The 27,481-nt window shown below is 46.7% G+C and overlaps 1 protein-coding gene across 1 annotated transcript in view; it reads right to left on the bottom strand.

The window, feature by feature from the left end:
* Window positions 1–27,481, bottom strand: part of LOC146206707 (cell adhesion molecule Dscam1-like) — a 463,826-nt gene that overhangs the window by 21,376 nt on the left and 414,969 nt on the right. Inside the window, exons 14-20 of the mRNA XM_084575504.1 lie at window positions 10,064–10,212; window positions 9,728–9,856; window positions 8,537–8,713; window positions 7,012–7,082; window positions 5,327–5,567; window positions 3,476–3,757; window positions 2,687–3,160 (exon numbers count right to left, since the gene is read on the bottom strand). Coding sequence (XP_084431630.1) covers window positions 2,687–3,160; window positions 3,476–3,757; window positions 5,327–5,567; window positions 7,012–7,082; window positions 8,537–8,713; window positions 9,728–9,856; window positions 10,064–10,212 — 1,523 coding nt within the window. The remainder of the gene's footprint in view (window positions 1–2,686; window positions 3,161–3,475; window positions 3,758–5,326; window positions 5,568–7,011; window positions 7,083–8,536; window positions 8,714–9,727; window positions 9,857–10,063; window positions 10,213–27,481) is intronic.

The following is a 27,481-nucleotide window of genomic DNA, read 5'->3' on the forward strand; positions in this document are numbered from 1 at the left end:
TAGGGACGGTCACGCACGGCGCCGGTGTTCGCCGCGCTCGCACGTTCCACCCTAGGTGGACACGTTTTTCTGGCCATGGAGCCAAAGCTACGGGGGCGGAGCTTTCGTCATGGTGTCACTACACCCTGTAGTTCTGGCATATCTGGCCTCAGATACGGTTTCGGTTTTAGTTCCGCCTTTACTTGAAATAATGGCCTTCCGAGCCTCCAACGACGCAGTAATGTCTTTCTTTACACTTCTTAAGGTCTAAGTGAACGTATATTCGTTGTTAATGAATATCACACGCTACACACGTTGCCGAAACAAGCGCATTGCGAAAACGCACAGAGACCGACGTCAGCCTTCATGCGCTGCGGGAGATTCCCGGCAGATGGCGCAGCCGTCCCGTCTGCGCGGTGTCGTGTACTGATTTTAAAATGAACTACACTAACGTTGTATTCGCCTATATTGCAGTACAAACTTGATGTAAGAACAACATAGTCATTTCTTTGATTATATGATAACCCAGAGCATGATCCGCATAATTTATCAAGGGACTACATTCTGCTGCGCAGTGAGCTGATGCGTTCTGGCTCTGTAGCTTTGGTTGCATAGACACAAAAACTTGTCCGGGAGAGCAGCAGAAACCGAATATGACAGAGAGGCTCGTTTTGAGAGACAGAGGGTAAAACGTGTCAACGACACAATGCAACACCGATTTGGACCTGGTGTTCCACAAGTTCCAGCTTGGGTGTGACATGGAAGTTCCGGACTTTCAAACTGTGGCGAACTACTTCACCAATCACATGGCCGTCTTTGTATTAATCAGCACAAAAGACAAAACATTACCTAATTTTTAACAATAAAGATTGACAAAGGCTTGAAGAATAACAGGCGAAATAATGCTGAACTGTGTCTAACTATGTTTAACCGATCTTTCACTCCGTGGTTCAGCCGAGTTGAAACTCGGGAAATTTGCACAACGGCGAGCGAAAGATCTAATTAACAATGCATGTCTACCAAGGCCTAACCACAGCTAAACCGAGGCTTAAAGGTCCCCAGAAAGGGGTCACCAAGAAGGGTAAACAACGCCATAACACTGATAGTTATTGAACCACCCATCACTCTCCCGCAAAAATTTTCGATCTAGCTTCTGCGACACCAGAGATATCGGCGATTAAAAATGACCCTTCCAATTTTCCCCCTCAACTCGTACGCCGAAGGGAGCCATAAAAAAACAAAGAATACAAGCAAGTTCAAAGCTCCGCCCAGACATACGTCACTTCGACGAACTTCCGGTTGCCGCGCGCTCGCTCGCTGGCGTGCTCGCGCCAACCCGTCCTCGCTCGCACACGCCTGAGGAGTTCGCCAGTTCGCGCAGCGACGGTTAGTGTAACCGCGAACCCGTGGTTATCCTATGTTACACGGCGGACCAAACCATGGTTGCACCACTAACCGCGGTTACCGCAAACCGAGCTTGACGACCTCGGTTTGCGTCGTTAACGGAGGTTATGACGGCGTCTGTTGACGGAAGCTACTCGTCGGCGCCCGAGTGCGCGAAACGTACGAGCGAGTCTGCTTCAAAAAGTTATTCATTTGCCCACTGTATCACGTTTAAAGATCGATGTATAGATTATGGTGCCGCCCGACGTCTTCGATTACGGCCGACAGCGCAGCGACTGCGTACTGAAGCCTTGTCGTGCCTACAGTATCGTTTGAACGGCTTGTTGCTGAGCAGAACGCCAAAAAATACGTGGCCTTAGCTATGAAAGTACACGAGTTTGCAACGCTTGCACACGGGATGCCGCGAGCAGGCTGAGGTACGTTACGCTCACACTAGCGGGAAAACGCGCAACGCTGGACGTTTTCCGCGCGCCGCTTCCCGCAGAAGCCGTTTTTTTTTTGCCGCAGGCTGACTTGTTTGACGTTCCGCGGAGCGATGGGGCCGGGAGATATTTTTCCCGTCCCGCAAAACGAAGTAGCCAATCAAAGTGGACCACAGACCATGACGTCAGTCCAAGTTCAATGACTTCCGGCGGGAGCTACGAGAGCGACGGGTGTCACTTGAGTAGCAGGCTCACTTGTGCACGAGAAAAGCGCGCGCTTTCCCTTCTCTGTTGTCACGTGACTACCCGTTCTCGCTCCGCTCGCCTTCGCCTCCTCTGCACGACAAACGCAGCGGGAAAACGCGTGTAGTGTGAGCGTCCTTCCGAGGAGCTGCGACGCAGCGGCGCCGTGAACGCTACGCCGCTGTGGGAAAGTTTCCCGCTAGTACGTGAGCCGGGCTTTACTCTCACGGTGCTTGTTTCTGGCGCACACCAGCAGACTGGTCAGATTCGGCTTGGCGTCACAGCCCAACGACTGGAACCTGCAACCAGTTATTTCATAGCTTTGCGAAGCACCGGGCAGCGCTCTTGCTTATGTCAGGTGAACGAAGAGTCTTCCGAGCGAGCGATTCACGCTGTGAACCAGCGGCGATTCACCTGCAGGGCGAGCGAGTCACGCAGTCATCCGCATGCTTTCAAGGTCATTTGTACACACACGGCGGAATTAGCGTTGCTAGGCTATAGAGCTTTCGATTTAAAATCTTGCTACAACGCGTTATCATATACCCCCCTTATAAGGTCCCATTTGGCTCTTGTGCGCATCGATCAGCGTGCGGCACAAAACATTTTAGCGCAGTATCTTCAGTAAGTGGGCTGCTCACAGTTGTCGGAGGCGGCGTCAGGCAAGGAATCCCCACGCCGCTTCCAGACGACCACGAACGAGGCAACGGCCGCGATGACGACCAGCACGACGGCGGCGCAGAGCACGGGCACGAGCAGCGCCGCGTCGTCCAGCCGGCTCCCGGACGAAGAGCCCCCGGTAGACGGAGGCGGCACCGTGGCGCCCTGCAGCGTCAGCGTGGCGAACTGGTAGTCGGCCTCGGTCCTGCCGGCGTCGTTGAGCGCCACAGCGAGCAGGTCGTGCCAGGTGCCCGGGCTCAGGTCGCTCAGCTGCAGCGTCTGCTGCTCGGGCACGATGTGGTTCGAGACGACAATCCAGTCGCGCGTGCTCTGCGGCTTGTACTGCACCACGAAGTGGCGGATGGGGCAACCGCCGTCTGCCCACGCCTTGAGCTTCACGCTTGCTGACGACATGTTGGCTGACACGAACGAGTCGCTGGGTGGAGCCACGGGCGCTGCGCAGGGCCACGAGCTCGTTAGCGCTTGTGTTTGACTACTGAAGCACTCAAAATTTGAACACACATGCATGTGCTGTAGCAATCTACTCTTGCCGCAAGACACGTGCACACTCGTCTGCCAAACTGAAACTTGCAGAATCATGATCTCTACAAATCACGAGGCTGGGGAAGGACAGCTTTCTCGTAGGTCACAATCATGGAGAAAACACCAGACGAAACAAATTCACCATTTATGATGATGGAAGTGGACGGCACAAAGAAAGTACACGTACTTTTACACTCTGTGGTGACCTCCAAAGAAAGTACACGTACCTTTACCCTCTGTGGTGACCTCCACAACAGGGCTAGGCTCTCCGCGGCCGATGTCATTGAAAGCGGTGAGGAAAAGCTGATAGGTGGTGCCGCACAGGAGGCCGTCGAGAATCTTGTTCGTTTGGTAGCTATGCAGCTGCTCCTCCTTCCACTCGGACGCTGCGTGCTTGTAGTGAAGAATGTAGCCGGTGACTACGCTATCTTTGCCTGCAGGCTCCCAGCGTACGTGCACCGACGTGGACGTTGTCGCAATCACCCGCAACGGCGGAGAACGTGGCGGATCTGAAGAGCAAGCGATTTCAACTCTCACTTCATACACTTTCTACTTGGTTTGCGCTAAATGAGTCAAATAAAAGGATGAAGGGACCTAAGAAGTGCTTGACAATTCACGGCGTGCCTTGAGCTGGTAGGACTATTGCTATTGCATTTGGTGCCTAACGTACACGCCCAGTCGTAATAGCTGAAATTCACAAATAACTAGCCAACGCTTGATGCATGCAGTCGAAGCATTTTCTGAGGATGTGAGATCGCACTGTTCAGAATTCATCCAAGTCATCATTGTCAGCTTACCTCTGTATGCTGTGGGACAAATAATGACATTCCATCGAATTTGCTCCGCTTAGGTCACCCTGTCCTGCCACCCATGCAACGTTTGCTTTCACTTGGGGTCTGTATATCGATTCGTGCACCCGGTCTAGAGCTCGATTTCAGCTTTAATGCCATTAACTCGAGTTTGTTCCTTAATCTACTCTGCTGTCTTCCTGTGTTTTACCATTACCCCTATCATTTTTTTCTACTTCTTGCTGCGTTCCCTTCAAATTAATTTCGAATGTTTTTGTAAGCGTGCAAGCTCCTACTTTTTGCAAGACACAACTATGCTGTACTTTTCACTTGAGGCACGATGTTAAGCTCCTATACATGAACTCAAAGTACCTGCTAAATGCATTTCACTTCGTTCCTAGTATGCTGTTAGGTTTCCCTTATATAACGCGGATCTGCGGCCCCTACTTCAGCCAGAAAAATATATTCTCTAACCTCGCAGACTATCGTAACCTGCTGCTCACTTCCCTGCTTGTTCAAGATCATTTATGACTTCTGCATTTTAGTTTTCAATTCCATCATTCTGCGTTGATTGTTCAGGTTCCCAATGATACGCTGGATTCCTCCACCGAGTAACTTAGCAGAGAAACAATGAAAAATTGCGGTTTACTGAAGTGTTCGCCATTAACCTTTTTCGCCAGCTCTTCGGGACCGAAATGTCTGAATACCTACAGTAAACAACCAGCGAATAGCAGTGGAGAAACTGCATTACTGAGCCGGACATTCCTCCTAAATGGTATTTTATTAGTTTTTCGGTGGTGGGCAACGGTCGTTGTGCAGCCCCTATATGCAATTTTCAGCAGATGAAGATATTGTAGGGAAGCGCTATTTGGTTTCTTCTTGTTTGCTTTTTAGACAAGAAAGAAAAGAAGCAAAGCCTTGCGGAGGTGTGCTTCTTCCACACCTTGCTTAAGCAACACTTTAGGAATGCTTCGACGGCATCTAATCTTTTTGCGTCACCACTGAAGAGCATATATAAGAGCTCGTAATATTCTGCACATCTATGCATAGCCTGAATAATGGTGTGAACGCGTAGTATTGTCGAGTATCTTTTTTATTTTTAAAGGCAGCCTATTCCCTTCATTGATTGAGTTGCTCTCATTTTGTAGAGCCTAGGACAGACCTAGATTCTGTAAAATGGAGCCTCGTTTGTCCACGTTCAAACTGTGTGGAACTCTGATAGACTACCTGCCCAAAGTAACAGGGGCCTTCTTAGCGAGCGTACGGCTGCCTAGAAGTAGTGTAACTTGCCGTATTCGTAGGTCTTGACAACGATTTCGTCGGCGGCAGGACCAGCTCCCTGGCCATTGAACGCCTGGACGACAATGACGTACTTGGTGTTCTTCTGGAGGCCGCCTATGACAAACTCCTCCCTGACGCCCTTGTTGTCCACCTCAACCGTCTTGTATATGAAGGGTTCGCTGGTGCCCTGAGGCTTGTACCCCACGTAGTAGCCGCTGATTTGCATGTTTTTACGCTCGTGGTGAGGCTTCTGGAAGGAATACGAAAAGTGAGTGCCCTGTCGCTGATTCCATGCAACAAGATAATATAACCTCAATTTGGGCCGGTTGGTGCATTTTTAATAAGATGCGCTGAGAAGAAAGCGCACAAAGAAGAAATATATATGACACGTACAGAGCGCTCTGTACATGTCGTATGTGCTTCTTCGTTGTGCCGCGCAGGTACGTACCCTATTAGAAACAGTGCAACGTGTCGAAGTTTTGAGTTTTATTCATTCACTGCCGCTTTTTGCCCTCCAAGTTTTTCAAATACGTCATCGTTGCGCCAACCACTAAGGCAGATAGTTCTTGGGCGCATTCACTTGCCGTAATATTAATACAAGCGTGTAATTTTTTCACCTAAAGTGAAACTAAAGGTGCAGTTAGAAAAGTACTAGATTCCTTTGGTTTCAACCATTTCGTTTAAACAAGGAGAAACGATTAGCTCTTTTTGCTTTTGGTCACACGCTGTACTGCGCCTTAAGCAGAGGGCTTTCCCGTAAGCCTATGTTTCTGTAAATTATATTTGATGGTAGGTAAGCTTTCATTCTTCATTTTACAAAATATTCTGGCTAATATTCTGACAAAGGAAGGTTAACCGAGAGAACTTGACCAGCCCGCACCACCCCGTTTTTCGGCAAATCCTAGCTAAGAAGAAAGTGCAATGCCATTGTCATGAATTTTGACCTATGTAACGTTTATAGCAGACTTGGCCAAGCATAAGGTGCCGTTGCCCGAAGGGCCACATATATGGCTCTTTGATATGCCACAACCCTTGAACAGTTGGCCGTAGTCTTTTACATCCTACACGACGGAGCCTTCTGCCCCGCCGAGTTCGTTAGAAACGTGACAAAGGTCAAACCTCGCCATGAAGACGGTGGCATCGAACGTTCTTGCGGCAAAATTGGTGATTTTAGTACGTGGGGTTTGACTTCCCAAAGTACCACACGGGCTATGGTGAACACCGTAGTAAGCGGCTTCGGATTAATTATATCACCCGTAGCTTCTTTAACGGGCGCTGCCATCGCACAGCACACGGGCGGTTTCGCAGTTTGCGCCCATCGAAATGCGGCCGGTCAGGATTCGATCACGCGACCTTGGTACCATCAGCGGAACACCAAAATAATTGAGGCACCTCTAGGTGTAACAAAACTTAAACAAACCACCTTCTGCTGAGTTCATGTTGATGATGTGCTTCTAATGTCAATGCATGATGTTAACGAGGACACGGATTGAAGGAAGTGACTTATACTGATAATGCGGGGCGGCCCATTTAGGATGTGTTTGCAGCGGATGCGTATTTTTGAGGTTGAGATGCATTAGTGCGTGACCAATATTCTAATGGCTTCATAGTATATGCACTGTCTGCCAAACATTTGAAACAAAGCGAACACGTGCAGCTAATTGTAGGAAACGCGACCCTGCTGTTGAACTTACCCTCCAGGATAGTTTGATGGAACTTGAGTCTAATGCAGCCGCGCTGACTTGTGATGGAGCTTCCTGGGGCGCTGCACAATGAAATGTGTTATTGGTCACCTCTATAAATGCAGGAAAGTACATGTCACCGATGCAACTAAACACAGCGAGGTAAGAATTTAAGTGAATCTTACCAACAATTAGTTCACCTAGTGCACATTGAGGTTATGTTGTCAGTGTGGCTGTCTCAATGTACCAGAGAGAAGTTATGCACTCAAGCATATAACATAGTGCACATGATAAACATCAGCTTAACATAGCAAAATAGACAACGTAGGAATGCTTTAGTGTGTTGCGCTATGTTGATTATGGAACGCCGTGAATGGATTATAACAGCGTCCGCTTTGAAGCGGGGTGATGGCAGTTTTAACCATGCTCTGTTTTTTTGTTTCTTTTTTCTACATCTGAAATGCTGCTATAAGCCGCTAACTATTTCGCAATTTATCTAATAAATTTTGTTTTCTACACTTAGGTCATATTTCTGCTTTTCAGCCACCAAACTTCTGGTCGCGTTTTGCTAGCTTTTACCGCAGATTCATTCACCTGACCACTGCTCTAAACCTAAGGCTTCAAGGAGTGTAACTGTGGCTGAATGGACATCTAGATGGATACCATCACTTTCAAGTGTCACGTGTTCCATTGTTTCTGCGTCTTTACCCTACACTGCACATCCCTCATCTTTAATGCTTAAATTTCTCTTTGTAGCTGCGTGTACTAAGGCACCCAGATCTAGCTTGAAAAAGTAGGGCACTGCCTATTGAGTTATCAAAGAAAGATTCCTTCCTAATCTACATTTTTCAGTTTCGATACATTTCTACGCTCTGCTTCTTTTCCGTACAATTTATCCAATTTTTGCATTCTGTGTCTTTTACCCGCTGTTTAAGGTTCTTCATTTCTCCTCCCTGGTGCCGTGCATACTTGCTGGTTAGTGTCTTAGTTTTTTTCCTCATTTTGAGCCGACGATTTTTATGTACAAATATTTAAATACTCTACCTAGTTAGATTATGGTGCTTAATGTCCCAAATCGACTCAGGCTATGACAGACGACCAAATACTCTAGCTGCTAACCTGTTACTGTTCATTTTCCTCAGGCGTTATTCATATGATATTTTACGCTGAGTTTCCTGCTTTTCTAAAGACGCCAGGCCCATATCACCCTGTACCACCTCGTTTGTGATTTTGCCGTGAACACCTAGTAATAATTGTCCAACAGCTCTCTGAATTATTTATAGTCCCTACTGTACCTCCGCCTTTAGGCTCGAAACCTCATTGGCAATATAATTCTTTTCCAAATACCCCTCAGCACCGCATACTTGTATCCCCTCAATGGCATATGTTTCACTATACCAGCCTCTTTTCGCCCTTTTGTGATAACATACTGTTCGTGCTTTTCCATGTATGTCAGCCCTCCGTTTATGCATACCCTAAGATATTTATAATCTGCCATTGTAGGTGTGGTATGTCCACACAGACGGGATTTGCTCACCTTCCATGTTTGTAGTGACCGAAATAGGCTTGCTGGGCGTGGATGACCCAAGGTCATTGTTTGCGATGACTTTGAATTGGTACTCCGTGACCGGCTGCAAGTTCGTCACCGACGCCGTGGTAAGTCCCCCCGGTACAGAGATGCGTCTCACGGTGTCGTGGTCATGCCGGCCGCCTCCTGAGCGCCACGCACTTTCCAGTTAATGGATTCGACCAGTACCGCCAGATTATAGGAAAGGTTCTCACATTTTCGCTTTACTTGCAGATGTTATGGCGGTGTTAGCTCCCCAGTCACGCCAAAATTCCACCAAGCTACGGTCGCATCGACATCGAGCGCGTAGCCCCACTACACCTCGCTTGCTCTCTAATCCACTCACATTCAGCCACCCACCCATACTCCACTCCACTTCACTCACTCACTCACTCACTCACTCACTCACTCACTCACTCACTCACTCACTCACTCACTCACTCACTCACTCACTCACTCACTCACTCACTCACTCACTCACTCACTCACTCACTCACTCACTCACTCACTCATTCACTCACTCACTCACTCACTCACTCACTCACTCACTCACTCACTCACTCACTCACTCACTCACTCACTCACTCACTCACTCACTCACTGACTCACTCACTGATTATTCGAGCAAAGACAATGGGCACCGACACGAATCCGGCACCTGACGATAGCTGGCCTTTCAGCAATCTTGCCTCGTATAGAGCTTGGACGCAGAGACCACATCATCGCTCACTACTGAACTTCATAAAATCAGCCAACCTTCTTCCATTCATTTAATCATTTATTCATTATTCATCTCATACCCTACTGATGCCCTGAGGCAATAAATATAGTTAAAACTAAAACGATGGGCACCAATGGAAAGCGGCAAAAATGAACTATAAATTCACAGGCTCAAGACAGTATGACTTAATATCAGAAGTTTTATGAGACATTTTAGTTTGTATATTGCTTAGACTGTTTAATCAAGCACTCGGCGTAGAACTTCTGAACACAAGGACAAGAAAAGAAAAAGAAACCCTCAGCAGCTTCTGAGCAGAATGTGCGCTGAGTTCCGAAGTGGAAAACTTTAATAATTTTCATAATTTTGTGCCTTTTAATGTTTGCGCTAGAATCACCCCCAAGTGAGTTGTTTGCGGTGTGGATTGGGCGCAATTCACTCACCAGTTGGCTGGTAGACAATGGAGTAGCTCGTGACGGGGCTATTGCCGGCATATGGCGCCGTCCATACAAGGCTCACCACGTTGCTGGTCACTTCCGCCACTCTGAGATCCTCGGGTGCATCGGGAACCTCTGCAGGTCACATTAACACCCAAGCGCTAAGAGGGATATTTGTGGTCGGAAGCCGGTGCTGCCGATACCATCGAGCTATAGTGTGCTAAAGTTCTCAGTAGCACCTGTTAACGTCTTCTACGCAGCAAGGAACAATACGGTACAAAATCTACGCCCCGTTCCGCCTTGTCCATTATTATGAGGGGTTGTCACTGTTCGGCCCCTCACCTTGAACGATCACGCGGCTGCTTCCGGTGTCCTTGCCGAAGGGGTTCGATGCGGTGCAGCTGAAGGTGGCCGAATCGCTGCGCTCGGCCGCACGAATCTTGAGCGTCGACATACGGCCGCGGTCATTGTTCTCCTCCTTGAGCACGTACCTGACGAGAGAGCAGCAGCCCCGTGCACGTTTGCGATGTTGTTACCCTTTTATTTCACATTTGTTCAGTAACAACAAATAAATACTGTTTAGATCCATTGCCAACGGCTAGTTCCGCTCAAAGTTGAAAAAGTACTCAGTGATAAGCCCAAAAGCCAGGACTGATACATCAGTCGGTAAAGGATATAAGTATAGCAATCAAACATGCAATGATTTCAACCTGAAATATAACAATAAACATGCGAGTAAATAGATCAGTTGAACATCAGGTAGAATTACAAACGTTTGAGGCACAGAATAGTACCAGGGAATTCAAATACCAGAACAGATCAACTTTTTTCTATATCAGAAGTTCTTTGGCGCTTTCAGAGCAACGAGCAGCGTGATCTAAATTTTAGAGTGCACCTTTGGGGCGTTTTTACGGCGTCAACCTGACGGCGAGCACTCGACGTGAAGTTCTTTATTAAAAAATAATTAAAAATGAAGGAAAATAGTTCGGCCTGCCACGGCCTCTGCCATTGCGCTCGGAGGCACCTGGAGCTGCAGTGGCGGGAACGGAGAGAAAGTAGACCGAGGAAGTATAAGGGGAGCAATAGGAAGATATAAAAAAAGGCCGCCACTTCAGGTTTGCATCTGCCCTATATATTTGACGCGCTGGTGGTGTGGCGTCCAGTGAGACCGGAAGCGGTGGCTGATGAGAGTTAATATAACTCGCACTTCCAATTTGAGCCTGCCGCTGCCAACTTGGCTGTCATGGAGACGAGAATCCGACGAGATACGCGGTGATTTAGGCAGGGAAATGTGATTATCGTGAAAATAAACGCTTTGTCAAAATTTGGAAAGTTGCCTTTTTGTGTGTGTGCGTGGGAACACGACTTAAAGGCAGCGAGCAAAATGGCTGTGTTTCCTCCTTCAAATGAGAAGTGTCGACGTTAACGGCGCTGCTGGTATCCGCGGCTGAGTGGGCATCCCGAGGCATGAATCTTCGTTCAACCGAACATGCCCTTGACACCTATGGACGCTTGTTACAGTTAGCACAATGACATAAAAATGGGCACTTCCACAATTTTATCACAAGAAACAGCGTCGATGTTCTATTGGGCCTCGTTTTGCAGTTATTTCCGCTTCGCCGCCGCATTTTCGCTCCATGTATCTGAAGATGAGCGGCGCTCCTGTGTGGCGCTTTCTGCTGCGCGAACATCGCCGGAAAGAAAACAAATATCGTCGAATGTATAGCCAGCATGAAATAAACACCGCCGCTTCATATAATCTCACCTCATAAAGCAATTTCAGTGACTGCAGAGAAAGCCGTAATATTGCTTGCAATGCTTCAAGCGATCTTTTGGACCTCGTTAAATGGCTGAAGCGAGATGAATGAAGCGAGCCAATTCTGCCTCACACTATGTGTATTTGTGGGACAACAGTGTCTGTGTATATGCAATGTGATGTGCACTTCGTCACCTCAGGGCCGCCCCGCCTACTTTAATAGAGGCCAGACTGACTGTAACAAGCAATGTAACTCTCTGCTGCCGCCAAAAGTAAAACCACTTGGCGAGGAGGCTTGTGACTTCGTATCGCCTGATATATATATATATATATATATATATTTCTTTTTTTTTTTTTGCGAAGATCGGCAGTGGCGCGAGAGGAGCCCTAGCGCTAGGCCAACCATTAAATCATCCTTCACCCTATCGCCATGTTGTGCTGTCTTCTCGCTTGTCACCACGTAGCATTGTGGTAGGAGGTGCGGCGTACATCATCCCCATCCTCGCCTTGGAGCATGGACGCCATCCGTACGGCGGGACCATCGACCGAGAGCCTTGGAATATGGCCGCGCAGCTTCGCCCCAGCGCTTCCTGCACAGAACCGACCAGCCGCCACTACCGCCGCCCAGCCCCCAGATCGAATCTGAAGACAAGGCACGCAGACGAACGAGACCAGATCAAAGACCCGAATGACCCGAAGGAGCCGATGGACACGAACACGCAACCCCCGCCCAAGCCTCCCGACGCGACATCGAGGCATCGGTCCCATGGATGCTTTGGTGGCAGAAGGTTGAAAAGCTCCAGGAGAGGCGGAGCACCCATGCATCAGACATCGTGGGGGCAAGCAAGTCATTCACTCCTGTCTTTCCTTGAACATCCTCACCATCACGTCACCATCAACTTCAAGCGAACCGATCGGGACGATCGCTCGGTAGCCCCGGGAAGTGTTACAAAGAAGATCGGCAGTGGCGCGAGAGGAGCCCTCGCGCTAGGCCAACCATTAAATCATCCTTCACCCTATCGCCATGTTGTGCTGTCTTCTCGCTTGTCACCACGTAACAATATATACTATCGTTTTGTTGGTGACTTATAACGTTACTCTTTTTTACGTCGTAACAATTCGTTGCCCTTATTGCAAGGCGGCTCCCAAGCGGTAACGGTGACTTAAAGGCGACGGACACACAGCGCTGTAGATATTGTTTCCTGTTCTCCAGTGATCTCACCAATCACTGAGTTGAAGGCTCACTAACCTACTAATCTAAACCTATTTCGTTCACTGTGTTACACTCCTTTACAAAACCACTGCATGCCAGACAGGGGCATTATAATAGCAGGTTGGTAATTCCTGACATATTAATTTCGTTGCCGACAGCGACGGTACCTACCGCGGCAAAGATCTTGCCGATGAGGGAAAGAAATGACGACAAGCACCTTCACGTCGTCCTTGAAACAAAGTTTCAGTCGCACCAGTCGAGTGGTTCATACGCCTTGCATGGTCGATAGACACTCGAGCGCTTTCCCCGAGGGCACTGAGCGAGAGCAAAGTTACTGCTTAGCTCGATTATGAAAACGCGTTTTTTTTTTCTTTTTGCTATCCCACAGATAGTTTCCAAACTTTAGGAAAGACTTTTCGTGGTCTTCCTGCCACGAATAGCGAGGGCATAGAGCAGGCTGCATCGCTCATATAATGCGCCTTCGGGCTGGAATACACGCTAGCTTCTGCGGCGGAATGGATTTTTCAGCGGCGCGAATTAATTAAAGGAGCGGCTGTAACCTTGGCGTCTCGAGTGACGTTTTAATAAGAGTCACGGAGTCAAAGCCGAAGCGGCGCTGTCACGCGGTTCGTGGCGGCGCTCTGCAAACCGCGGATCGGTTTTAGGCGCTACGCGTGGAATCTGCCTCTGCAGGCTTAATTGCAAAACGCGATGCTTGCCACTGCTCCGAAATTTAGGCACAGCACCGTGACGGACGGCGTCACGGAACGCCAAAGCCTTTTTGGCTGCGCGAGAGGATCTATCTGCGCGCCATTTTCTTCAGGCAACCGCTTTTCACATTTGTGTAAGCTGTTTTGCTGGTGCCATGGAAGGCTACTGAGAACATGGAGTGCATTGCTCTGTGCTTACAAAGTGCTTTGCGAAAGTGCCTCTCGTAAGGTAAGCCGGCGTGTGACGATCCTGAGCATTGGATGCTTCCAAGAACGCTTTGCGTGTGGATCTAAAAGTCAAGCGTGCCCGCCCAGAAGCCGAAATTGAGGAGCTGCGTGCTGCTCGACTCGAAAGAGGCCGAATGAGATTTCGTTTGCACACGCAGTGCAAACGAACGAAATCGAAGAGGTGGCTGAGTGTGTTGAATGGAGTGCGAATCTATCGAAGCAGAAGTGTGTTAATAATAATTTAATATATTTGGGCAATATCACTCATCTCAATCGAGCTAACGCTCTTAATTGGACGCTTGCGGCGGTCGAGCTCATTTCTTATTCTTTTTCCCAGTTCTGAATATAATTGCTATACAAGGTGATACACATGAGAAAGGTTGTAGGGCGAAGCAAGGACATACATTATTATAGACGATCAGGAACAACAACGACTGTTCTTTAAGTCTAAACGTCAAAAATACTTTATTGGAAAGCAGAGCAGCCTCGTGGTTTGAGATAAGGTCGTCAGTTTAGTAATCGGAAGGTTTACTCAAGCGGAATGCAGCGCGCCTACTCATTCCACTTCACCGTTTAAAATTATTCTATACGATTATTTTTCATTCTCTGTTGAATACAGCGAATGTTGAAAAAAAAATGCTTATAACGTTCTCAGAGCCATCAAACTTACCACAGAACGAACTCAGCGAATGATTTCAGCCAAGTGAGAGATTTAAGACAGCGCATTTCTAAGGCTACCTGATTGAACAAATATAATTTTGCACTATAGTTCAATTTTACTGTTTTCATAGCTATAAGTGTTTTATAACTTTATTCGGACACCAAGAAACAAGACGCTTTGCAAGTTTAATAAAACCCGGAAATTCTAGAGAAACGTATTTTGCAAGGGAAAATGTTTATGAGCGCAGTTTTTTGCGAATCATAAGATTACAGCTCGCCAGACAATATATTCGAGATAACCCCCCTGTATCTTGTAGTTTTTTGCATCTTAAAGAAACAGCAAATTTAGGAGTTATTTATACGTAAGACATTACTGCACACAGACCACCGTGCGATTTCGGCTAAGCCCGCTAATTATCGACGATCCAAAATTTTCTCATCCGTTTCGGTTTCAACAGCCGAGCAGTGGCTATGCCGTCAAAGTCTAGGTCACAAGAGCGATGAAAAAAAAAAAAAAAAAAAAAAAAAAAAACCCAGTGATATAACCTTTTTGAGGCAAGTTGACTTTAGCGTTAGGGAATTAAAGTGACGAAAGAATGATTATATCGCAGCTTCTTTCTTTTTTTTCATTCTTCACATGACAAAGAAATAACTTGAAGTTATTTATTTATTTACAATACCCTCAGGGCCCGTAAAGGCATTAAAGAGAACAGTGGGTTAACAACAAAACAAAATAAGCATAACCGAATCGTTTACAACGGTATGAATTTCAATAATGTCTAAAATACAAGAATAAATACAAAAATTATATACAATAAGAAGCAGTGCAAACATTCTGTCAGTATACAATATTAACTAAAGCCCTACGAAAATTTGAGTTATCATTGATGAAAGCAATATCTACGGGAAGGTGGTTCCATTCAGTCGATGTTCGGGGTATGAATGACTATAAGAAAGCGTGTGTATTACATCTATCGAGGCCGATTTTATGATGATGGTCAAAGCGATGGGATACGTAGTGAGGTTGAAGAAAGAATTCGTCACTCAGGCTAGGATGATGATAGAGCTTGTGGAACAGGACTAAGTGAGATATTTTGCGACGTGATCTTAATGATAGAAGTTGAAGGTCGGACTTCATGGCTGTAATACTTTCGGTTCGGCTATAATTCGAATAAATGAAACGAACGGAGTAATTTTGATCAAGTTCTATGGCGGTGATAAGTTTTTCATAACCTGGTTCCCATACAGATGATGCATACTCTAATTTAGGACGTATTAGTGTTTTATATAGCAATAAGTTTAATGAGGATGGAGCTCTGAAAAGTTACGGCGTAAGTAACCAAGCATTCGGTTAGCATTGCTAATTACATATTCAATATGGGTTGTCCACGTGAAGTTAGATGAAATAATTGTGCCCAGGTACTTATATTAGTTTGTTGATTCCAAAGCAATGCTATTCAAATAGTAAACATGCGAGGCAGAAATCCTTGTTACACGCATGCATTTACATTTACTAATATTAGGCCGCATTAACCCCTTTTCACACCAGGTAGCAATCGCAGTGAGATCAGTTTGAAGACCGTTAATATCATCTGGATTTTTAATTTCCCGGAAAATAACGCAGTCATCGGCAAAGAAGTGCATGTTAGAAGTTATCTCAGAGGGCATGTCTTTGATGTAAATTAAAAAGTGTAAAGGCCCTAGTACGGATCCTTGAGGTACACCGGAGTTCACATCAGAAAGCGAAGAGTTATGACCGTTAACTGATACGAATTGTGAGCGGTTAGTAAAAAAGCATTCAATCCATTTTAAAACGTTCGGCTCAGTGTTAGGATGACGGAGTTTGTGAAGCAGCAGTTTATGACAAACCTTATCGAAAGCCTTAGAAAAGTCTAAAAATATGCAATCAGCGGATGAGAATCGATCCAGAATGTGGTGCAGTTTATGGGTGAAAGATAAGAGCTGAGCCTCACATGAGTACGACTTACGGAAACCATGTTGTGCCATTGTAAAGAACGAGTTCTATTCAAAATATACAGTGCTGTACTCTTTCGATACGGTACTCGCGCTGAGACGGACACATTATCGAGATCATAGTATGCCTCTATCACACATTGCGGATTATCTGAATCTGTGCAGCTCCACCATTTTTGCAGTATTTTTTTTTGTTTCCACTTATTTCAGTGCCTATAGTTGGTAATTTTGCTTGACCTTTTCTGGGTAGTAATGTTTGTGACCTGAGCTTTGCTATTTATATTCACAATTGAATCTTTGGCGGCAGCATATATTGTTTATCAGGGAGAAATTAACGATATGGTAGTGCTGCCGAGTTGTGGAGGCAGCGGTCGATACCATCTAAGCAGTGACATACAGTGGCAACTCATTTTAGACAAGAAATGCAATTTCTTGAGCTATGACGTGGAGCAGCGCACAAATCCCTTTGCTTTAGTTTTAGGTTAGTATATACCGCAACCTAATTATGATTTCCATTGTTTATTTCAGCATACACATGCGAGGAGTCCCCGGACGTATCAGCGTTTTACACAAAGAACAGCCTGGCGTCATACCTTGCGCACGAATTGAAATAAAGCAAATAAACAACCCAGCTCCTGTTATGGGTTCACCAAATATGCAATCCTGATTTTTTCTTTCTCATTAACGCGCATTTTAATTCTGTGTTCCATTTTCTCTGCGGAAGAAAAGAAAATGGTGTATCATCAACGGTTAGCCAGGAGCAGGCACGAGGTGGTTTACATTAATGCAAAAGTAGCACAGCACATATCCTTGCTGCAGTCAGTCAACAGATTCTATGTTCTGCTCAACCAATCAACAATTTAATCAGGTCAGTGTAGGTTAATGAGTAAGTATAATGGGGCTTAAAAGATCAAAACCTTTTTTGTTCTTTTAAGCCTCACTTATCTGACAGGATTGTTGATTGGTCGGGCAGAACATAGAATGTGGTGACTTATGGCAGATAGGAGATGTACTGTGCTACTTTTGCATTAATGAAAACCACCTTATGTCTGCTCCTGGCAAACCGATGGTCGTGTACTATTTTCTATTGTTCAGGAGTGGAAAGGTAGCAGAAAATCAAAAAGCGTCACTTGCAGAGTTTCTGAAGCTATTGAGCCTGAAATCAACAGAATTTCAGTGGCGCGAATTCGAAAAGCGTTCTTAAGAAACACATGGGCCACTATTCCAGCAGAGCTCAACCTTTGGTCAACACGGCACCTTCAAAGATGCCGATGATTATCGATAGAGTTTCAACAGCGTATGTTGACACACCTGGTCCGAATTTCTATAGACACCCAACATGCATTTTTGTAAGGGATATAATATACGTACCGCGCGCGCGCGAGCGCGAGACGAAGGATAAAATGCACAAGCCGCGTTGATGGCGTCATGAAGGTCGTTATTAAATGTGGAGGAATATGGAGGATATAAATATCACTCGACGAGGCAGGAGACAAGGTAGTAGGTGACTATGGCATTGGTTCTAGGAATAGCAGGGGGGAGTTACTAGTTGAGTTTGCAGAGCGCAATAACTTACGAATCATGAATACCTTCTTCAGCAAACGGAAGAACCGGAAATGGACATGGAAAAGTCCTAACGGAGAGACTAAAAATGAAATCGACTTCATAATGTGTTCAACCCCCGCCATTATGCAACATGTAGAGGTAATCGGGAAAGTGCGATGCAGTGACCACAGGATGGTGAGGTCCCGAATTAGCCTAAATCTGAAGAAGGAACGCAACAGATTAGTAAGAAAGAAACCCATCAACGAATTAGCGGTGAGGGGGAGGGCAGAAGAGTTCAGAATCTCGCTACAGAATAGGTTTTCAGCTCTAACTGAGGATGGCGACATTACCCTAGAGGCAAGGAACAATAATTTCAGAGATATCATTACTGAGTGCGCGGTAGAAGTAGGCGGTAGGATAGTTAGAGAGGATACCGGTAAGCTGTCTAAGGAGACGAAAGATTTGATTAAGAAACGCCAGAGTATGAAAGCTTCCAATCCAACAGACCAGATCGAATTGGCCGAGATATCGAAGCTAATCAATAAGCGCAAGGTGGCCGATATTAGGAAGTATAACATGGAGAAAATTGAGCATGCTGTAAAGAACGGGGGAAGCCTTAAAGCGGTAAAGAAGAAATTGGGCATAGGCAAAAACCAGATGTATGCGATAAAGGACAAGGCGGGCAACGTCATCACTAATATGGAAAAGATAGTCAAAGTAGCCGAGGAGTTCTATACAGATCTCTACAGTAGCCAAAGTAGTCAGGACCGTAATGAGATTGGCGGTAGGGAAAAACAGTCAGACGTTCCACCAGTGACGAAGGACGAGGTCAAGAAAGCACTAGAAACTATGAAAAGGGGGAAATCAGCTGGAGAGGATCAGATAACTACAGATTTGCTGAAGGATGGGGGGGATATCGTGCTAGAAAACCTGGCCACCCTGTATACGCAGTGCCTGGTGTCATCGACGGTACCGGAACCATGGAAGAATGCAAACATTATCCTCCTTCACAAGAAAGGGGACTCTAAGGACCTTAAAAATTACAGACCAATCAGCTTACTGTATGTTACGTATAAGGTATTTACTAAGGTAATCGCTAATAGAATCAGGACAACCTTAGACTGCAATCAAGCAAAGGATCAAGCAGGGTTTCGGAAACGATACTCTACTATCGATCATATCCATACCATCAATCAGGTGATAGAAAAATGCTCGGAATACAACCAGCCCTTATACATAGCATTCATTGATTGCGAAAAAGCATTTGACTCAGTTGAAACCTCGGCGGTGATGCAGGCATTGCGAAATCAGGGGGTAGACGAGCCATACGTGAAAGTGCTGGAAGATATATATAGCGGCTGCACAGCAACCATAGTTCTGCATAAAGAAAGTAACAAAATTCCCATAAAGAGAGGTGTTAGGCAAGGAGACACAATCTCCCCAGTACTATTCACAGCTTGTTTAGAGGAAGTATTCAGAGACTTGGAATGGGAGCAGTTAGGGATAAGGGTAGATGGAGAATACCTCAGTAATCTGCGATTTGCTGATGACACTGCCTTGCTAAGCAACTCGGGGGATGAACTGCAAATAATGATTGATGACCTAGACAGGAAAAGTAGAAAGGTAGGCTTGAAAATCAATATGCAGAAGACTAAGGTAATGTTCAACAGCCTCGGGAAGGAACAGCAGTTTACATTAGGTAGCGAAATACTGAAAGTAGTAGGTGAATATGTCTACTTAGGACAGGTAGTAACCGCAGATCCGGACCATGAAAACGAAATAACAAGAAGAATAAGACTGGGATGGAGCGCATTTGGCAAGCACTCGCAGATTATGACTAGCAGCTTACCGGTATCGCTCAAGAGGAAAGTATACAACAGTTGCACATTACCTTACTCACCTATGGGGCTGAAACGTGGAGGCTAACCAAGAGAGTTCTACTTAAGTTGAGGACAACCCAGAGGGCTATGGAACGAAAAATGGTAGGGGTAACATTAAGAGATAGAAAGCGTGCAGAGTGGGTCAGAGAAATAACTCAGGTTACCGACATTCTAGTAGAAATTAAGAAGAAGAAATGGACATGGGCAGGACATGTAGTGCGAAGAGAGGATAACCGATGGTCGCTGAGGGTAACACACTGGATTCCAAGGGAAGGAAAGCGTAGGAGGGGGCGGCAGAAAGTTAGGTGGGCGGATGAGATTAAGAAGTTCGCAGGGGTCAAGTGGATGCAGCTAGCACAGAACCGGGTTAAGTGGAGAAATATGGGAGAGGCCTTCGCCCTGATGTGGGTATAATCAGGCTGATGATGATGAGATGATGATGATGATGTTGAAACCGGAACAGAAACATGTGAGAAATAAATTCGACAATGAATTATTTTCCGGTCGTGATCCGTGTGTAGTATTGTGTTTCGCATCATTACAACGAATGAAACATGCAGCCGAAAATTCAGTGTCGATACTCCATTGATTTTAAAAACGCAGCTCATCGGTTATTTTATAGCAGTTTTAATTGATCGGTGTGAGTGCAAGGAAAAATTAAAAAAAGATCACGCCACCATGCCACGAATTTGAGGCTGAGACCATTATTCCTCTCAACGTAAAAACACTTCGCAATATTCCACAGTTGCCTTACAATTTAAAAGTTAAGTCAAGAAAGCTGTAGTTGTTCGTACTATGAACATTTGTTTTGCCTCATCAACTCAGACAGAATTGCACACGGTAGACGTTTCGTTTCACCTTTTGTCTAGCGCCACGTCCGGCGACTGTGCTGGACAGATTGACCGGAGCGAACGAAACAATTCTGACCCAGCGGCAGCAAAAAGCCGCGGGAGGCACATCTTGTCGTAGCTGGTATCGAGTCATTATTCTCTTCGTAGGAGCCATATGCTAGAGCTGTCTGAAAAATCCGGCGTTACTCTGAAATGAGAGCAGCATAGCGTGTCTGCTCCAGGTTGGGAAATCGTCGACAAAGCGGCCGTGGAAAGCAGCTTTAAAACTGCCAAATAATTAAGAAGTCGCAGTACGCTCGAGAATACACTCAGAAAGACTAAGACGCGATGCGAATCTTTCGCTGCAGGCGACTTATTGCCACCTCCAGGGAGGCTTACCTGCCAGAGCTTAGAGCGCAGGCGAGATTGCGACACGGCTGAAAGTACGGCGTAATTCTGAGAACGTCTTATATAACACAATAGTAGCTGAGAACACGCTGGGCCATCGCACTGCCGTCGAAACGGGCGGGGCAGAAAGAAAAGAGCTTGCGAAATGCTCGGCCGTGGGAGGCGACTTCTGCGAGGTCGTTAACTGTATTGTAACGGCCGGAGCGTGTTACTTTCTGAAGGCTGTAATGCCTCACTGCCCGAAAAGATTCGCCTGGTTGGCCTGGTTAAGTGCCTTCAGCTTTACGTCGGCATATTTCTTCTCTCGCGGGCCACCGAAGCTTTACACAGAAGAAACACCCTTTACTTGCGCAATGACTTGGTTAGGCATGAGCTTATCAAGCACTGCTTGGTCGCCCTCTCGGACGAAAGAAAAGTGTCCACCGGAATATCTCTAGCATGGCGCCTCACTGCTTCATTTAAAGAAAAAGAAACAGGCAGAAGTCTGTGAATGAAGCCGCTGAACGTGGTGCTTAGAGCTTCCCTTGAGTTCTCCCCATTTTTCTTGCTTCTTTCTTTACGGAGCTGGGCGATGGCTGTTCAGCAGTTTTATACGGACATATGGGCACTTTCAGGGTCATCAGTTTCACGAGCGGCTACATTTATTTCTCCGCTCTATTAATTCGCCTTTTTCTCTGATTACGTCTGTGCTAAGTTTCTGTCTAAACGTAAAGCGAAGCAGGTGGAACACATGAGAAATGACGCTCTTCGCTAAAGGGATAACTGAAAGTCGATATGCAAATTAAGCGGAGGTGCACGCACGTATAGCTTCAATCAGTGAACCTTCCCAGTGTCTTAATTTTTGCGCTCACTTCCCTTGACAAACTGGTGCATTGTGATGGATATTCACAACCAGCCGCTTAGATTTAAACCCTACTAGACTATATTAGCACCCTGTAATAAATAATGAATTGTGAGAAAAGCTAAACTCCTATAAAGATGGCTTCTGTCAGGCGCATGGACGTTTACTGGCCTAGTACTACTGTCAGTATGTATGTCCTGTGTTCGAGCCTGTATTCGTGCTTATGCAACAGGTAGCGCCATTTTTGAAGACTCCCGTTAAGCGGAACACCTCACGTTCTCCTCGTAAGGAACTCCTAACTGAAATGACTATGACGTCACTGGTAATACGACCACAAGGTTTTTCCGAGTGAGATAAAGTGACCAAGCTGATGCCATTTGTCACGTACCTGACGAATTGCGCGAAGAAGGAAAGAACAGAGATATAATAGCGTACCATAGCACCTGGACAGGAACGTCCAAAGCGGGCAGCTCCTTGGCGATGGCTGGTGTATTTCGGGGCCATAAAGTCTAATTTTAGCAATTAAACCTAACTGGCCAAATGATCACCACGCGATGATCTCGCCTTGATAGCTGCAGCCTTTTAAGACGAGTGGTTCTTCACGTCTGGTGTAACCTTTCCTCATCTTGCAACAAATGAGTGTTCGTACTAATAAACGACGCTTGCTAATGATACTGAACGCTGCTCTGCTCAGAATATGATCCATTCGCTCAGGACCGCGAAATGCTTTGTTTTCCATGCGATGTTGTGAGAGGTTCACTCTACTCTTGTGTGACTATTATATGGTATACTTCTTTTAGGCGCGAAGCTTTAACGCCTCACATTAGCACAGTATTTCTCGCTTACAACACTTCTTGCCGCACTGGGAAACACCCATCGAAGACTTTTGCTCTGACCGCTGCTTGTCAACGTTTTCAGCTTGGTGACGAGTAAAACAAGGAGAAGACCAACTGGCCAATTTCTTTCTGAATACACACAACGCTGGGAGCCTTGCATTGCGGTACTCACTGAAATTTGCGTCGTGATTACGTAGTCTTTCGTGCACCGACTAATTTTGAACACGGATTGCGCCAAATAGCTGCACTACCATCATCTTGCCATGGAGCGTGGAAATGCGTTTCTATTTCATCTACCATAGGCTCAAAAATAAAAGAAATCATGAAGGTAAGAGTAGCAGTAACTTATGACTCCCTTTCGCACGGCGTAGGTGAGCGCACCAGGTTTCCGATAGCATCGAGAATAGTATCACCTAGTGTGTGGTCCAATTCAATATTGTCTTGCACACGATTCACCTCAACTTTCTCCGTACAGCAGTCTTAATGCCTTCATCATGACAGCTCTCTCTCGCATCTCACCGACTTCGGCGTACACTTTGTAACTGACACTTCTTGCATGCGCAACCTTCGAAAACAGGGCGTGCAAACGCAGTTAACGGATTCTGTAGATCCCGGACTTGGTCCGAATGTGGGAATCGAAGTGGAAGGTACAATATATGCAGACAGGCAGGATACAGCAAATATAGCACAGAAAAGTGTAGACGCATAAGGCACGCGGATGCAAGGCGATATGTTGGTGACTGTAGGGGCGATAGCTTTGCTTTGGAATATTTAATGTCTTGTCGATCTTATAAACGCGGCGGCAGCAGATAAACATACAAACATATAAACATACATGTGCGGGATATTCAGTAAGCGTAATATCCATTCGAAAGTAACAACATACAATTGATAGACAGCAAAATTAAGGAAGCGAGACATTTGACAGAAAAAGGAGCGCGAGGCAATTAAGAGCATAGCACGCATCAGTACATCCTAGAACAGAGCTCATGGCTCTACCTGTGTTCTAATAAAGCGTAATATAAGCACCTAAGCAGAGACAACACAAACCAGACGCCCATGGGTATGCGAAGGCAATGAACGAGATACGCCAATTAGACAGCATTAACAATAGTACATACTCTCAAATGGTAGGCATCGAGCTTAATTTTCCTGTGCTTTCATTTAAAACTCAAGACACTGCTTTGAATTTATATACCAGAATAGACTCTCTAATTTCTGAGACCAGATTCGAGTGTATAGTGGCTGAATCTGGCCAAATGAATGACCGGGGAGCTGAACATGCTTTGATAGAGGCAGGTTTGGAAAAGATTGAACATGGGCGCTGTGTTTTTAAAGCGTAATCTAAACGGGGTTTCAGTCTGGCCTAGTATACGGAGTATTGCAGTAGGTAAATGACGTTTGAAGCGTCGTAGGTGAAGCCGCAGTGAGAAAATTCGAGCCAGTGCTAATGACACTGAGTGATGCGGTCATGAGTGCAGACACTCTACAGCGATTATTGTTACAAGGGTGGCAGCCCATGGGTTCAGGAGAATCTGTTTTCGAAGATCATCCCATAGGTTTCTCGATCTTCTGTAAACAGCTCTGGGCGACTCTACGAAATTACTACTAAATTTCATATATAGTTAAAACATGGTTTAAAAACGAGATTCATTATTTTAACATTCCGGCAGTCAAAACGATGAGTCAGTAAGTCCGCATGCGCAATATATCAATATCACAGATACGTGCGCGCGCGCGCACACACACACACACACACACACACACACACACACACACACACACACACACACACACACACACACACACACACACACACACACACACACACACACACACACACACACACACACACACACACACACACACACACACACACACACACACACACACACACACACACACACACACACACACGCACGCACGCACGCATGCACGCGCACACACACACATACTGTCACGATGTTGGTGACTGGGGCTAGCTTAACAGAGCCGGTACAGGTGCAATTCTATGGTCCGAGTTGTAGGTACGTCCTGCGAGTCCGGAGCCGATTCAATTAACGTCTTTCGCTTCGAGCGCCACTTCGATGTCTTTTGTTCCGAGCGCCCTCTGGCATTCCTCCCTCCTTAAGCGTGACGCACACAGGCACACGTGCACAAGCGGACAAAAGCAAACGAGAAAAAAAAAACGATTGCAGATGCCGTTTTTCGGTTACCTCTCAAAATACGGCTTCATTCGCAAGACATGAAGTGTCTCTGGACGAGATGGCCTCTGTGGTCTGGTCCATCAGGGAGCACCTCGTACTTGACGTTGCTGAGGCGTCGCAAGATTTTATATGGTCCGAAGTAGCGGCAAATTAGCTTTTCTGATCGGCCGCGGCGTCGAACAGGAGTCCGCACCTACACCTGGACTCCGTTGTTGTAGGAAGCTTTTCTGTGACGGAGGTTGTACCCGCGTGAATCCTTGTGCTGCTGCTGGGCGATGTGGACGCGTGCTAGTTGGCGTGCTTGCTCAGCATCTTGGGCAAACTGCTCGGTGTCAGAACAAAGCTCGCTATCTGTTTCGCAAGGAAGCATTGCGTCCAGCATCGTCCGAACCTCCCTGCCGTAAACGAGGCGAAACGGCATGAAACGTGTCGTCTCTTAGACTGCCATATTGTACGCGAATGCCACATATGGTAGGATCGCATCCCAAGTCTTGTGCTGGGCGTCGACATACATCGCCAGCATGTCCGCGATGGTCTTATTAAGCATTTCCGTCAGCCCGTTGGTCTGTGGATGGTAAGCAGTAGGTTTCCGATGCGCCGTACCGCTGAGATGAAAAACTTCGGCCATCATTTGCGAAGTAAAGACAGTCCCTCTGTCAGTAATAATACAGATCGGAGCACCGTGTCGCAGTATGATCTGGTGTACAAAGAAATGGGCAACTTCAGATGCTGTACCACTAGGTAACGCTTTGGTCTCGGCATAACGCGTCAGATAGTCTGTAGCGATGATTATCCAACGGTTGCCACCGGAGGACCGAGGGAAAGGACCGAGAAGATCCATGACGACTTGATTAAATGGTGCGCGTAGTGGTATTATGGGCATGAGGAGGCCTGCAGGCTTTGATTTCGGAACCTTCCGACGCTGACATTGCCGACAGCTCTTGACATAGCGTTTAACAACAGTGGCAAGGTTGGGTTAGTAGAATGTCTGTCGTACTCTAGCAAGTGTGCGAGAGTAGCCCAAGTGGACAGAAGTTGGTTCATCGTGGCACACGGAAAGGAATTCCTCTCTCAGAGCTGTGGGTACCACGAGGAGGTAGGTTCTCGACTCGGATCTAGAGTTGTGCTTATAGAGCACACCACTTCTCAGGCAGAACGTTGAAAATCTCCGAGAAAAGCACTTAGGTATGGTGGCCGGCTGACCTTCTAAATAATCGATCACGGCTCGTAACTCTTGATCGGCACGCTGCTGATGGATATATCTGAAGCATCAACAGCTCCGAGAAAACGGCCATCGTCACCCGTGTCTGGTGAAGCGAGCTCGACAGGCGCACGAGAGAGCGTCAGCATCTTAATGCTTATGCCCGGACTTCTAGACTATAGTGAGGTAGAACTCCTGTAGGCGAAGGCTCCATCGCGCCAGGCGGCCGCATGGGTCGCGCAGGTCGGCCAGCCAACACAAGGAATGGTGGGTCAGTGACCACTTTAAATGGGCGACCATAATGGTAGGGGCGAAATTTCGCAGCAGCCAAAATTATGGAGAGGCAGTCCTTTTCAGTAGTTGAAAAGTTCATCTCGGAGCGGGATAAAGTACGGCTGGCATAGGAGACGACTCGTTCCACACCCTCTTGACGTTGCACGAGAACCGCCCCAAGGCCAATGTTACTGGAGTCGGTGTGGATTTCTGTTTCCCCGTGCTCATAGAAATAGTCTAGAACAGGCGGCGATTGGAGACGGAGACGCAGCTCGGCAAAAGCAGCTTCTTGCTCGTGAGTTCAAACAAAAGGGGTGTCTCCCTGAGTGAGCCGAGTCAGCGGTTCAGCGAGATCAGCGAAGTTATCGATAAAACGCCGGTAGTAACTGCACAAGCCGAGAAATCGGCGAACAGCTTTCTTGTCACGTGGACTCGGAAATTGCGCAACAGCAGCAAGCTTGTCAGAGTCGGGCTTCAGGCCGGCGGCGCTTACAACATGGCCGAGGAATTCAGGCACTCGGTAGCCAAAGTGGCATTTCTGTGGCTTAAGTGTCAATTTAGCAGATCGATGGGCTTCGAGTACTGACCGCAGGCGCTTAAGATGTTGTGCAAACGATTCTGCGAAGACCACCACGTCATCTAGGTAGACGAGGCAACACTGCTATTTAAGGCCGGCGATTACAGTGTCCATAATCCGCTGAAATGTGGCCGGCGCGGAAAGTCCGAAAGGTAGAACTTTAAGTTCATGAAGGCCGTCTGGTGTGACAAAGGCCGTCTTCTCACGATCTCGCTCATCTACCTCAATCTGCCAGTAGTCACGTTTTAGATCGATGGACGAAAAGTACTTCGCACGACGAAGGCGGTCATAAGAGTCGTCAACCTACGGTAAGGGGTAAACATCCTTCTTGGTTATGGCGTTTAGCTTGCGGTAATTGACGCAAAAACGTAACGTGCCCTCTTTATTTTTACCTAGAACGACCGGGAAGGACCACGGGATATTGGAAGGCTGGATAACATCATCTTCGAGCATTTCCTTAACTTGTGACTTAATAACTTCGCGCTCGGTCGAAGAGGCGCGGTAGGGGGGCTGGCGGATTGGGCGCACATCATCTAAAGTCGCGATTTGGTGCTTGGCGATGGGAGTTTGATGCACGTTTCACGACGATGCAAAACACTCTCTGAATTCGAGTAACAATAA

This window comes from Amblyomma maculatum, chromosome 1 (assembly GCF_055883805.1).
Source record: "Amblyomma maculatum isolate TAMU_Amacu chromosome 1, ASM5588380v1, whole genome shotgun sequence".
Taxonomy (NCBI): domain Eukaryota; kingdom Metazoa; phylum Arthropoda; class Arachnida; order Ixodida; family Ixodidae; genus Amblyomma; species Amblyomma maculatum.